Genomic DNA, 13,620 nt, shown 5'->3' on the forward strand with positions numbered 1-13,620 from the left:
ACAGAGACACACGCACAGGGGGAAGACAGATTTCATATGAGGACTGTCTACAAGCCAAGGAATGCCAAGGAACACCCTTGGCTACTGACAAGGAGGGAATCAACATGGCTGAGACCCTAATTTGGACTTTTAGCCTCCAGAACTGTGAGAAAATAATTGCTGTTCTAATTATAGGGATTTCTGTTATGGCAGCACTAAATAACTAAGGCAGTAAACATGTATTTGATAAGCATTTAATGTACACAATATATAAAGAGCTCCTACAATTCAACAACAAAACAACTAATGCAATTAAATAATGGGCAAAAGACTTGAATAGATATTTCTCCAAAGAAGATATACAGATGGTAAATAAGCACATGAGAAGATGCACATCATTAGTCATTAAAACCCACTGCCATCAAGTTGATTCCAACTCATAGCAACCCTACAGGACACAGTAGATCTGCCCCATAGGGTTTCCAGGGAGTGGCTGGTGGATTCAAACTGCCGACCTTTTGGTTAGCAGCCAAGCTCTTAACCACTACCCCACCAGGGCTCCTTAGGGAAATGTAAATCAAAACCACAATGAGATACCACTTCATACCCACTAGTAAGGCTATTATCCAAAAACCAGAAAATAACAAACATTGGTAAGAATGTGGATAAATTAGAAACCCTGATCCATTGCTGGTGAAAATGTAAAATACTGCAGCTACTGTGTTAAACGTTTTTGTGGTTCCTTCAAAAGTTAAACAGAGGGCGGAGCCAAGATTCCAGAATAGACAGATGCTTCCAGCGAGCCCTCTTTACAACAAAGACCAAAAAAAAAAAAACAAGTGAAACGAGTATATTTATGACAAGCTACGAGCCCTGAGCATCAACGGCAACCTTAGAAAACAAACTGAGGAGCAGCCGAAGGAAGAGACCGTTCAGAAGCAGAGAGGAGTTACCGGACCTGAGCGGGTGTGGCAGGCTGATACTAGCATTCAGCCGCAGCTTCTACAGGGAGAAGCAGCCAGCCACACAGCCTACTCACACCTCCAGAACCAGAGAAGAGGCTAAGTACATGCGAATATTTTACCGCGCCCACCCAACCCCCAAGCCAGCTTCAGCTGCTGAATTCCCTGGGCCTCAGATAGGCACTGTTACGTGCCCAGAGCCATCCTCCCAGCCTTGGAGAAGGAAAAAATTTGCATTTGGGGGAAAAGATAATTTGCCACCTACACTAACCAGGGGAGCTCAGGACAGAAGCGGCTCCTGTTCAGGCATAAAAGGTCTGTGGACTTTAAGTACCTTTCCCCTCTGCATGGACCTGTGTGGGCCTATTTCAGCAGAATAGTCCCTTGTTGGCAGACTCCAACCCTTTTCAGCTATGTGGCAGAGAGGTGGGTGTTTGATGTTTGACATTGCTTTGCCTATTAAACAGGGTCCTCACCTACCCACATCAGGGGCCTAAGGACTGGTAGCTCCACTCAGGTCACCCAGCCACCTACAACAGGGGTCCAAGGATAACTGGTACCTCCCAGTCCTTACAACCAAAAACATTAGGTACCCATGGTCCGTCTGCGGAACCCACCCACCTGCACGCTCTAGGGAACAGGGACACGCTTTCCTCAGAGACACTTGGGGGGTGGTTCTCAACCCCCTGCCTTGTTCAAAGCATGACCCCCTGCTCCAGCCAGATACTGGTACCTACACCAATCACCCCTACCCCTCTAAGACTGTAGGACAGAGCCTGTACCACATACTTGATCAGCTACCTGGACACATGAGCTGAATTCATACAAGAAAACTGAATGGACTCCTAGACTGATATACCTGATGATAGCTCTAGCCATCTGGGGAGAGTATGTCAGAGCTCCAAAGGCAAAAATAATCAAGCTAGCTCACTCAAGCAACCCATTTGGGCATATTAAAACAAAACAAAGCAAGAAGCTACGACACAGTAAGCAAACATAAACTAATACAATAACTTATAGATGGCTTGGAGACAACAGTCAATATCAAGTCACATAAAGAAACAGACCATGATCACCTCAACAAGCTCTCAAAACAAAGAATCCAGGGATCTTCTAGATGAAAGTGCATTCCTGAATTACCAGAGCCAGAATACAAAAGTTTAATATACAGAACCCTTCAAGACATCAGGAAGGAAATGAGGTGATACACAGAACAAGCCAAGGAACACACAGATAAAGCAACTGAAGAAATTAGAAAGATTATTCAGGAACATAATAAAAAATTTTAATAAACTGGAAAAATCCATAGACAGCAATCAGAAATTCAGAAGCTGAACAATAAAATTACAGAAGTAGACAACTCAATAGAAAGTCAGAGGAGAATTGAGCAAGTAGAAACCAGAATTTCTGAACTTGAAGATAAATCACTTGGCACTAATATATTTGAAGAAAAATCATATAAAAGAATTAAAAAAAATGAAGAAACCTTAAGAATCATGTGGGACTCTATCAAGAGAAATAACCTACAAGTGATTGGAGTACCAGAACACGGAGGGATAACAGAAAACACAGAATTGTTGAAGATCTCTTGGCAGAAAGCTTCCCTGATATCATGAAAGATGAGAAGGTATCTATCCAAGATGCTCGTCGAACTCCACATAAGGTAGAAGTTAAAAGAAAGTCACCAACACATATTGTAATCAAACTTGCCAAAACCAAAGATAAAAAATTTTAAGAGCAGCTAGGGATAAACAAAAAGTCACCTAAAAAGGAGAGTCAATAAGAATAAGCTTGGACTACTTGGCAGAAACCATGCAGGCAAGAAGGCAATGGGATGGCTTATTTAAAAAATTGAAGGAAAAAAATTGCCTGCCAGAAATCATATATCCAGCAAAACTGTCTCTTTAATATGAAGGTGAAATTAACATTTCCAGATAAATAGAAGTTTAGGGAATTCGTAAAAACCAAAACAGAATTACAAGAAATACTAAAGGGAGTTCTTTGCTTAGAAAATTCATAATACCAGGTATCAACCCAAGACTACAACAATGGGCAGAGCAGTCAGAAGTCAACCCAGACAGGGAAATAAAAAAAAAAAACAAAGCAAGATTTAAAAAAAAAAAAGCTCAAACAGGGTAACAACGATGTTATTATACAAAAGAAGACAACATTAAAACCATAAAGAAGGACTAAGAAATGTAATCATAGACCTTCCATATGGAGAGGAAGATACGGCCATACAAAGAAATAAAAATTAGGTTTAAATTTAGAAAAATAGGGGTAAATAGTAAGGTAACCACAAAGGAGACAAACTATCCTACTCATCAAAATAAAATACAAGAAAAAAATAGAGACTCAGCAGAAACAGAATCAACAAAAACAAATATGAGAAAAGAACAATATATAATCTACTCAGCACATAAAATTAAGTGGGGAAAAAAAAACTGTCAACATGATACAAAAAAAAGGTATCAAAATGATAGCACTAAATTCATATCTATCCGTACTTATGCTGAATATAAATGGACTAAATGCACCCATAAAGATACAGAAAGTGGCAGAATAGATTAAAAAACACGATCCGTCTATATACTGCCTACAAGAGACACAACTTAGACTTAGAGACACAAACCAAAAGGATGGAAAAACAAAATATATCAAGCAAACAACGATCAAAAAAGAGCAGAAAAAAAGGAGGAGTGGCAATATTAATTTCTGACAAAACAGACTTTAAAGTTAAATCTATCATAAAGGATAAGGAAGGACACTATATAATGATTAAAGGGACAATACACCAAGACGATATAGCCATATTAAATATTTATGCACCCAATGACAGGGCTGTAAGATACATAAAACAAACTTTATCAGCATTGAAAAGTAAGATAGACAGATCCACAATAATAGTAGGAGACTTCAACACACCATGTTTGGTGAAGGACAGCACATCCAGAAAGAAGGTCAATAAAGACAGGGAAGATCTAAATGCCACAATCAACGAACTTGACCTCATACACATATACAGAACACTCCACCCAATACTTTCTTTTCTGGTGCACATGGAACATTCTCTAGAAGAGACCACATATTAGGTCATAAAGCAAGCCTTAGCAGAATCCAAAACACTGAAATATTACAAAGCATCTTCTCTGAGCATAAGGCCGTAAAAGTGGAAATCAATAATAGAAAAATCAGGGAAAAGAAATTAAACACTTGGAAACTGAATAATACCCTACTCAAAAAAGACTGGATTATAGAAGACATTAAGGATGGAATAAAGAAATTCAGAGAATCCAATGAGAATGAAAACACTTCCTATCAGAACCTTTGGGACACAGCGAAACCAGTGCTCAGAGGTCAATTTATATCAATAAATGCACACATACAAAAAGATAAAAGGGCCAAAATCAAAGAATTATCCCTACAACTTGAACAAATAGAAAAAGAGCAACAAAAGAAACCCACAGGCACCAGAAGAAAACAAATAATAAAAATTATAGCAGAACTAAATGAAATAGGAAACGGAAAAACAATTGCAAGAATTAACAAGACCAAAAGCTGGTTCTTTGAAAAAACAACAAAATTGATAAACCATTGCCAAACTAACAAAAGAAAAACAGGAGCGGGAGCAAATAACCCAAATAAGAAATGAGATGGGTGATATTACAACAGACCCAAGACAAATTAAAAGAATCATATCAGATTATTATGAAAAATTGCACTCTAACAAATTTGAAAACCTAGAAGAAATGGATGAATTCCTAGAAACACACTACCTACCTAAACTAACACAAACAGAGGTAGAACAACTAAATAGACCCATCACAAAAGAAGAAATTGAAAAGGTAATCAAAAAAATCCCAAGAAAAAAAAAAGCCCAGGCCTGGACAGCTTCACTGCAGAGTTCTACCAAACTTTCGGAGAGGAGTCAACACCACTACTACTAAAGGTATTTCAGAGCATAGAAAAGGGCAGAATACTCCCAAACTCATTCTATAAAACCAGGATATCCCTGATACAAAACCAGGTAAAGACACCACAAAAAAGAAAATTACAGTCCTGTATCCCTCATGAACTTAGATGCAAAAATCCTCAACAAAATTGTAGCCAGTTGAATTCAACAACATATCAAAAAAATAATTCACCATGACCAAGTGGGATTCATTACCAGGTATGCAGGGATGGTTCAACATTAGAAAAACCATGTAATCCACCACATAAATAAAAGACAAGAATCACATGATTTTATCAATTGATGCAGAAAAGGCATTTGACAAAGTTCAACACCCATTCATAATAAAAACTCTCAGCAAAATAGAAATAGAAGGAAAATTCCTCAACATAATAAAGGGCATTTATACAAAGCCAACAGCCAACATCATCCTAGATGGAGAGACCCTGAAAGCATTCCCCTTGAGAACAGGAACCAGACAAGGATGCCCTTTATCACCGCTCTTATTCAACATTGTGCTGGACATCCTAGCCAGGGCAATTAGGCTAGACAAAGAAATAAAGGGCATCCAGATTGGCAAGGAAGAAGTAAAATTATCTCTGTTTCCAGACGAGATGATCTTATACACAGAAAACCCTAAGGAATCCTCAAGAAAACTACTGAAACTAATAGAAGAGTTCAGCAGAGTATTGGGATATAAAATAAACACAAAAATCAGTTGGATTCCTCTACACCAACAAAAAGAACATGGAAGAGGAAATCACCAAATCAATACCATTTACAGTAGCCCCCAAGAAGATAAAATACTTAAGAATAAATCTTTACCAGAGATGGAAAAGACTTATACAAAGAGAACTACAATACACTTCTGCAAGAGACCTACGTAAGTGGAAAAATATACCTTGCTCATGGATAGGACGACTTAACATTATAAAAATGGCTAGTCTACCGAAAGCGATCTATACCTTTAATGGAATTCTGATCCAAATCCCAACAACATTCTTTAATGAGATGGAGAAACAAATCACCAACTTCATATGGAAGGGAAAGAGGCCACGGATAAGTAAAGCATTACTGAAAAAGAAGAACAAAGTGAGAGGCCTTACTCTACCTGATTTTAGAGCTTATTATACCGCCACAGTAGTCAAAACAGCCTGGTACTGGTACAACTGATACATAGAGCAATGGAATAGAATTGAGAATGCTGACATAAATCCATCCACATATGAGCAGTTGATATTTGACAAAGGCCCCAAAACAGTTAAATGGGAAAAAGACAGTCTTTTTAACAAATGGTGCTGGCATAACTGGATATCCCTCTGCAAAAAAATGAAACAAGACCCATACCTCGCTCCATGAACAAAAACGAGCTCAAAATGGATCAAAGACCTACATATAAAATCTAAAATGAAAAAGATCATGGCAGAAAAAATAGGGAGAACGTTAGGAGCCCTAATATATGGCATAAACAGTATACAAAACATTACTAACAATGCAGAAGAAAAACTAGGTAACTGGGAGCTCCTAAAAATCAAACACGTATGCTCATCCAAAGACTTCACCAAAAGAGTAAAAGACTACCTACAGACTGGGAAAAAGTTTTTAGCTATGACATTTCCGATCAGCACCTGATCTCTAAAATCTACATGATACTGCAAAAAGACAAATAACCCAATTAAAAAATAGGCAAATGTTATGAACAGACACTTCACTAAAGAAGACATTCAGGTAGCTAACTGATACATAAGGAAATGCTCACGATCATTAGCCATTAGAGAAGTGCAAATCACAACTACAATGAGATTCCATCTCACTCCAACAAGGCTGGCATGAATCCAAAAAACAAAACAACAAATGTTGGAGAGGCTGTAGAGAGATTCGAACACTGCTGGTGGGAATGTAAAATGGTACAACCACTTTGGAAATCGATTTTTTTAAAAAGCTAGAAATAGAACTACCATACAATCCAGCAATCCCACTCCTTGGAATATATCCTAGAGAAATAAGAGCCTTTACACGAACAGATATATGCACACCCATGTTCACTGCAGCACTGTTTACAATCGCAAAAAAGATGTAAGCAACCAAGGTGCCCATCAGTGGATGAATGGATAAATAAATGGTATTTTCACACAATGGAATACAATGCATCGATAAAGAACAGTGAGGAATCTGTGAAACATTTCATAACATGGAGGGATCTGGAAGGCATTATGCTGAGTGAAATTATTTGCAAAAGGACAAATATTGTATAAGACCACTATTATAAGAACTGGAGAAACAGTTTTAACAGAGAAGTAAATATTCTTTGATGGTTATGAGAGAGGGGAGGAAAGGAGGGTGGGAGAGGGGTATTCACTAGTTAGATAGTAGATAAGAACTACTTTAGGTGACGAGAAAGACAACACACAATACAGGCGAGGTCAGCACAACTGGACTAAACGAAAAGCAAAGAAGTTTCCTGAATAAACTGAATGCTTTGAAGGCCAGAGTAGCATGGGCGGGAGTTTGGGGACCATGGTTTCAGGGGACATCTAGGTCAATTGGCGTAATAAAATCTGTTAAGAAAACCTTCTGCATCCCACCTTGGAAAGAGGCATCTGGGGTCTTGAATGCTAGCATGCGGCCATCTAAGATGCATCAATTGGTCTCAACCCACCTGAATCTTAGGTGAATGAAGAACACTAAGGACAGAAGGTAATTACGAGTCCAAGAGACAGATAGGGCCACATAAACCAGAGACTACATCAGCCTGAGACCAGAAGAGGTAGATGGTGCCCAGCTACAACCAATGACTGCCCTGACAGGGAAGACAAGAGAGAACCCCTGAGGGAGCAGGAGAGCAGTGGGCCGCAGATCCCAAATTCTCATAAAAAGACCAGACTTAATGGTCTGACTGATACTAGAAGGACCCCGGTGGTCATGGCCCCCAGATCTTCTGGTGGCCCAGGACAGGAACCATTCTCAAAGCCACCTCTTCAGACAGGGATTGGACTGGACAGTGGGTTGGGGAGGGATGCCGGTCAGGAGTGAGCTTCTTGGATCAGGTGGACACTTGAGACTATGTTGGCATCTTCTGCCTGGAGGGGAGAGGAGAGGGTAGAGTGGGTTAGAAGCTGGTGAAATGGACATGAAAAGAGAGAGTGGAGGGAGGGAGCGGGTTGTCCCATTAAGGGGAGAGCAACTGGGAATATGTAGCAGGGTGTATATAAGTTTTTGTGTGAGAGACTGACTTGATTTGTAAACTTTCACTTAAAGCACAATAAAAAAAAAGTTAAATATAGAATTACTATGTTGTTGTTGTGTACCATTGAGTTGATTCTGACTCATAGTGACATAATAGGATAGAGTAGAGCTGCTCCATAGGGTTTCTATAGGCTGTAGGACGCATCAAACTCCCAGCCTTTCAGTTAAGCAGCTCAGTCCTTAGCCATTCCATCACCAGGGCTCCTTAGAATTAACCATACCACCCAGCAATACCTCTCCTAGGTGTATACCCAAATGAACTGAAAGTGACTCAGACACATGTATACCAATGTTCATTGCAGCATTATTCACCATAGCCAAAAAGTGAAAACCACCAAAGTGACCATGAAGAGATGAATGGATAAACAAAAAAACGTGATACACCCATACAATGGAGTTACCTGCAGCTGCAAGCCAAGGAACGTTTGGGGCTACCAGAAGCTGGGAAAGACAAGAAAGGATCTTCCCTTAGAGCTTTGGAGAGAGCATGACCCTGCCGGCACCCTGAATTTGGACTTCTAGCCTCCAAGACTGTGAGACAATAAATACCTGTCGTTTTAATCCACCCACTTTGTGGTACTTTGTTACAGCTACTCTAGGAAACTAATAGTATACGTTACTGCTAGGCATTTCATGTGATAAAGGATTGTGAAAAAGAAAAAGACTGACAACTTCACATTAAAAAAATTATAAACTGGATTCAAATGACACTAATGTGGGTTTTAATAATTACAAGGGTTTAAACCTGTGTTGTTCAGAAGGAAGCCTAAGAACATATTTATAATACTTAATATATTGGACAAAACCAAACATTTTACTGAGTTACACTAAGTCTATTCATTTTGCCGTGACCTAAGTAGGGACTACAAGGAGCCCTGGTGGTGCAGTGATAAGTGCTCAGGTACGAACTGAAAGGTTGGCAGTTCAAATCCACCAGTCGCTCTGTGGGAGAAAGATGTGGCATTCCGCTTCCGTAAAGATTACAGCCTGGGAAACTCTATGGAGCAGCTCTACTCTGTCCTACAGGGTTGCTATGAGTCAGAATTGACCCGACAATTTTTTTTTTTTTTTAAACTAGTGATTATCATTCATTATATATGTTGTGGAAACCCTGGTGGCACAGTGGTTAAGAGCTACAGCTGCTAACCAAAAGGTCGGCGGTTCAAATCCATCGGGCGCTCCTTGGAAACTCTATGGGCAGTTCTACTCTGTCCTATAGGATTGCTGTGAGTTGGAATCGACTCGACAGCAACAGGTTTGGTTTTGGTATATATTATAATTCAAAAGCATCAAATTTATCATCATAAATTTTCTATGAGAATAAAGGGATTAAAAGAAACGCATTTTTAGAATTTAAAATACCAACACGCTTAAGTAGCTTAAAAGTTAGCTTTCCGCCCACAACTGAAAGATTTGAATTTTGCTTTTTTATTATCCCAGGAAATGTTACACTAGAGAAAATGATTTGGAAAATACAAATAGATTCATTAAAAACGCAGGCTGATTACTGATATCTACTACATTCATTAAGTATGCAAAACAATTTAGTTATATTGCAAAGCTGTACTTCCTTTTCCTAACCAAGCCTTATTTTATAAAACTGTAGTTTTTTTTTTTTTGTAGTGTAGTCATTGATTCAATTTTAATACAAAATACTTATATACACAATACGATATAAAAGTAAACTGGTATACTGCCTTCCACAGAGAGATATATTAAGGCGCTTTACAAATATACCAATACGTTGACCCAAATTACTTTCTGCTTTAGGTTAAAGCAAACAGGCTAAATGTTTCACTTTAAATACCAATTTTTTTTTTGTTTTTGTTTATTAAAATTTTTTTCCTAAAGGTACCTTGGGTAACAGCAGCAGCAATGTCTAAAAATCCTCCTACTGCATTCTCTAATTTCTAACATATTAAGTCAGAATAAAACGTTTCCACTCACAGTTTTGCACTTTGCAACAGCAGAAGGTAACAACTTTTTAAAAAAGTCAATCTCAAAGTGACTTCTTAGTCATACATTCTAGAGTTTCTATTACAAAGACATAAGTAGAAAAGATACAGCAACAGGGCCTGCCTTGGGATATCACTGGACAGTACATAATAGTATCTACAATTACATAATTATAGAGCACATTTTATAAATAGTTGATATGCATAAAAAGGGGTAAGTTTTATGAGAAAGACAGTACATTTTTTAAGGAGTGGGAAAATTATTTTTAAATGAAAACATGTATAACCAATGTTTTCACTATTTCAGTTCAGAGCCATCTATATTTTTGATGTTGTAGTTCTCGTTTTTTGGTCAGGAAGCACCAGATTTTATTATAGAAGAACCAGATATAATTTAGGAATAAGACAGCTAATAAGTGTATCTAAACTATTAAATTGCAGATACCAAAGACTTGTATACTGCTTCAGATAAACACAAAAAGCTTATACTGTCAGAGAAAATTTTAAGAGTAAAAATTTGTAGTGTCCATTACATTTAAGGAGTAAGGGCATACAGATGAGGGATATGGGGTAGGAAGAAGCAGACAGCACCTCAGTTTTCCTACAATGCAAGTGTAACAAAGTCAGTTTAGTACTGTTGTTGCTCCATTGTCCAGAAGTAAAACAACTAAATGGAAATTTAAATAAATCACACTGAAAAAAATCTTAAGCAAAAGTAATATCTTTAAAACGTGAGTACTGATCTCAAAATTCTTGAACTAGTTTGTCTTGCATAGGATTTTATGGGACTGATCAAGTGTGCCACCAAGACTGCCATAACATTATAGTGCATGTTTAGAATTCTCTCATTAGAAGTCCTGCAGAAACACTATAACGAATCTGTAACAAGCTAAATGTATGTATTTCAGTGCCCTCAAAACGGTGTGTTTAAAAACATCTTAGTGCTGTGCCTGCAAGAGAGAGGCATTCATAGGGCCATCTTCTCACGTGCTACACAGATCTTTTCCATCACATATTATCAGCATTTCTACAAAGATGTGCTAATCTGAGTACTGAATAAATTAAAAACGAAATTCTTAGTTTAATAAATCAAGCTTATTATAAGACAAGAGGGCCTAACCTAGAGTCTAGGTTTCAACGTGTCCAAAATGCCGAAACTGTATGCAACATTAATGTGTATGTGTTGATAAGTATTTTTCTGGGGAAGAGAGTCCACAGCTTTTATCAGATTCTCAAAAGGACCAGTGACCTCAAAAGACCCACCGTTACATGGCAGTGATTTTAAAGCTGGCCTCTGAGAATGCCACCTGAGGAAAGATGGGAAGTGTGAGCTAAATAAATGTTATTTGCCCTCTCCCTAGTTCAACTGCAACAATTTTGCCTTTAATTTTACTTAAATATACGGTTTCCATTAGCTTTTAAATGAAGCTGAGTTTCAGAATTATTAGAATTATGCCTCTATCCACAAATTGTTTTGATACAACAATTCCTTATCAGTGGAGCTTAAGAAAGGAAATAAAATATAAAATTTACTAATGTCAGAATAGAGCCCTTTTCCCCTTCCTAAAAGACAAGCTAAACGTGTTTTGTTATGAAACCACGAGTCCTTAAAACCCAAGCATATATAATAAAAAAAAAAGAAAATTTTTTATATTAATAGGGATGTTGAAAAACATTATTTAACCTTAAATAAGTTAGGAGATTTGAATTTTCTATTAAGACCACTATGTAACTTTTCCTAATTGCTACTGGCCATCTCAACTGACTTAATTATTATTTTCTTCATCAATTAATCTGCCCTCAGCTAAAACACTGCCAAAGAGCCAGATTTTCTTTGCCAATCACAATGTGAAAGAGGAAACCTCTAACATTACTAATGACACAACCAAAAGCAGCACTGTACAGAAGAGGCACTTTCCCAGTGAGCACCCACCAATAATTACTAATCCGAGTTTCATATGAAACAGAAGAAGCTCTTAGGATGGCTGAAAAAATGTTTTTAAATCTTGAAATAAAAACATCAAAGAACTTAGCTTTTAATAGACCAGAACTTTGATTTATGGCAGCTTTGTTTCCTTTTAGAATGGAAGTAGTATTAAAAATATCAATATGGAAAGAAAAATGGTAGCGCTTTGGCTTCTTTTAAAGCCAGTAATTCTTGAGAACTACATGCTAGATTACATATTACACAGGGGGGGAAAGCTGCATTATTTTTCCTTCTGATGACCGTATGACTGTTGTCTCAGCCTTGTATTTCCCAGTCCAAGGATGTGGGTTATACAGATTACCCTTAGCCCAGGAACACGTACCAACGTGATGGCTTAATTTCTCTAGCTTATTTTGTATCAAAAACAAAGTTACAGAGAGAGAGAAAAAAAAAAAAGAACTCTGTAAATATGGGGTATGTTTCATATTTGGTTAAAGCAAGATGAAACTAAAACTGTCTTTCAAAAAATTTCAAAAATTCTTTAAAAAAATTATTTAGCATATGTACAAATAGATACCAGGCTTTTCCTTTTAAACAAAGCACTATTTTTTTTTTTTTTAAGTACTTAAAGTACCAGGAACTGACTATAATATTGAGTTCATAATTTACTTATAACAATTTTTTTCTAAATTACTGATTTAAAAGGTGGGAATAAATTAACATTTTACAGAGTTCCCATAATTTAGGAAAATAAAATATTGTACACAGAGCGCACATACATAGCTCTGTAACATTTGCATATTTTTACTCTCAGAACCTCAAAAAACCCTGCATTTGAGGCCTTTCTGCAAATCTTCATTACAGAACCAGGTTCAGCCATCTCCCAGCATGTTAAACATACACCAGGTCACGGGTTTTGATCTCTGAGCCTGGGAGCCGAGCATCCTCATCTGGCTGCTGCCCTGAGCCTTGTGGGGTAAGGTACTCATATTCTATAGGCTTTGGGTAATTGTACGGGTAACCATTGTCATCGAAAAACCTCCGAAAGGTAAATTCATAGAAAGCGTGTTCAGGGTGCTTTCCATTTTTATACCATCCATTCAGAGTGTCGTTTACATTTTCTTCCTCATCACCGTCGCTCCATAACTTATCAGGATCAACTGGATCGAAATTTGATGTGTCTGTTGGGTGTGTGATTTTAGGAATGTACGAAGCCGACTGCTGTCTCAGGTCACTGGAGAAATCAACCGTTTTAAAAAACGAATGAGCTTTTATTTCATCAGCACCATTCTTGCCTAAGCGGTCTTCTGGTCCTCGACACAGTTTAATGATAAGGTCAGAGGCTTCAGGACTCAGTTTAGCTTGTGGTGGAATGTGAAGAGACGTTTGCCAGTTGATAACCTTTAACAAAGATTTGTAAAAATTAGGAGGGAAGAGATAAAAAAGAAAAATAAAAATTTCCTCTAATTTTTATACACACACAAAAAAAAACCTTACAGGTCAATCTGTGGTTTTTCTTTTTAAATGAATTGCCATGGTATTTCCCCCTCTATTCCTTTATTAATGCATCATGCCTGGAATATAACTTCTTCTCCTACA

General features: G+C 37.6%; 1 protein-coding gene across 3 annotated transcripts in view; it reads right to left on the bottom strand.

The window, feature by feature from the left end:
- Positions 1-8,725: 8,725 nt before the first annotated feature.
- Positions 8,726-13,620, bottom strand: part of LATS1 (large tumor suppressor kinase 1) — a 56,557-nt gene continuing 51,662 nt past the window's right edge. For all 3 annotated transcript variants that reach the window (XM_049903245.1, XM_049903255.1, XM_049903236.1), the window contains one exon: positions 8,726-13,422. In XM_049903245.1, coding sequence (XP_049759202.1) covers positions 12,913-13,422 — 510 coding nt within the window. In that variant the 3' untranslated portion in view covers positions 8,726-12,912. The remainder of the gene's footprint in view (positions 13,423-13,620) is intronic.

This window comes from Elephas maximus, chromosome 1, assembly GCF_024166365.1.
Source record: "Elephas maximus indicus isolate mEleMax1 chromosome 1, mEleMax1 primary haplotype, whole genome shotgun sequence".
NCBI classification, from domain to species: Eukaryota; Metazoa; Chordata; class Mammalia; order Proboscidea; family Elephantidae; genus Elephas; species Elephas maximus.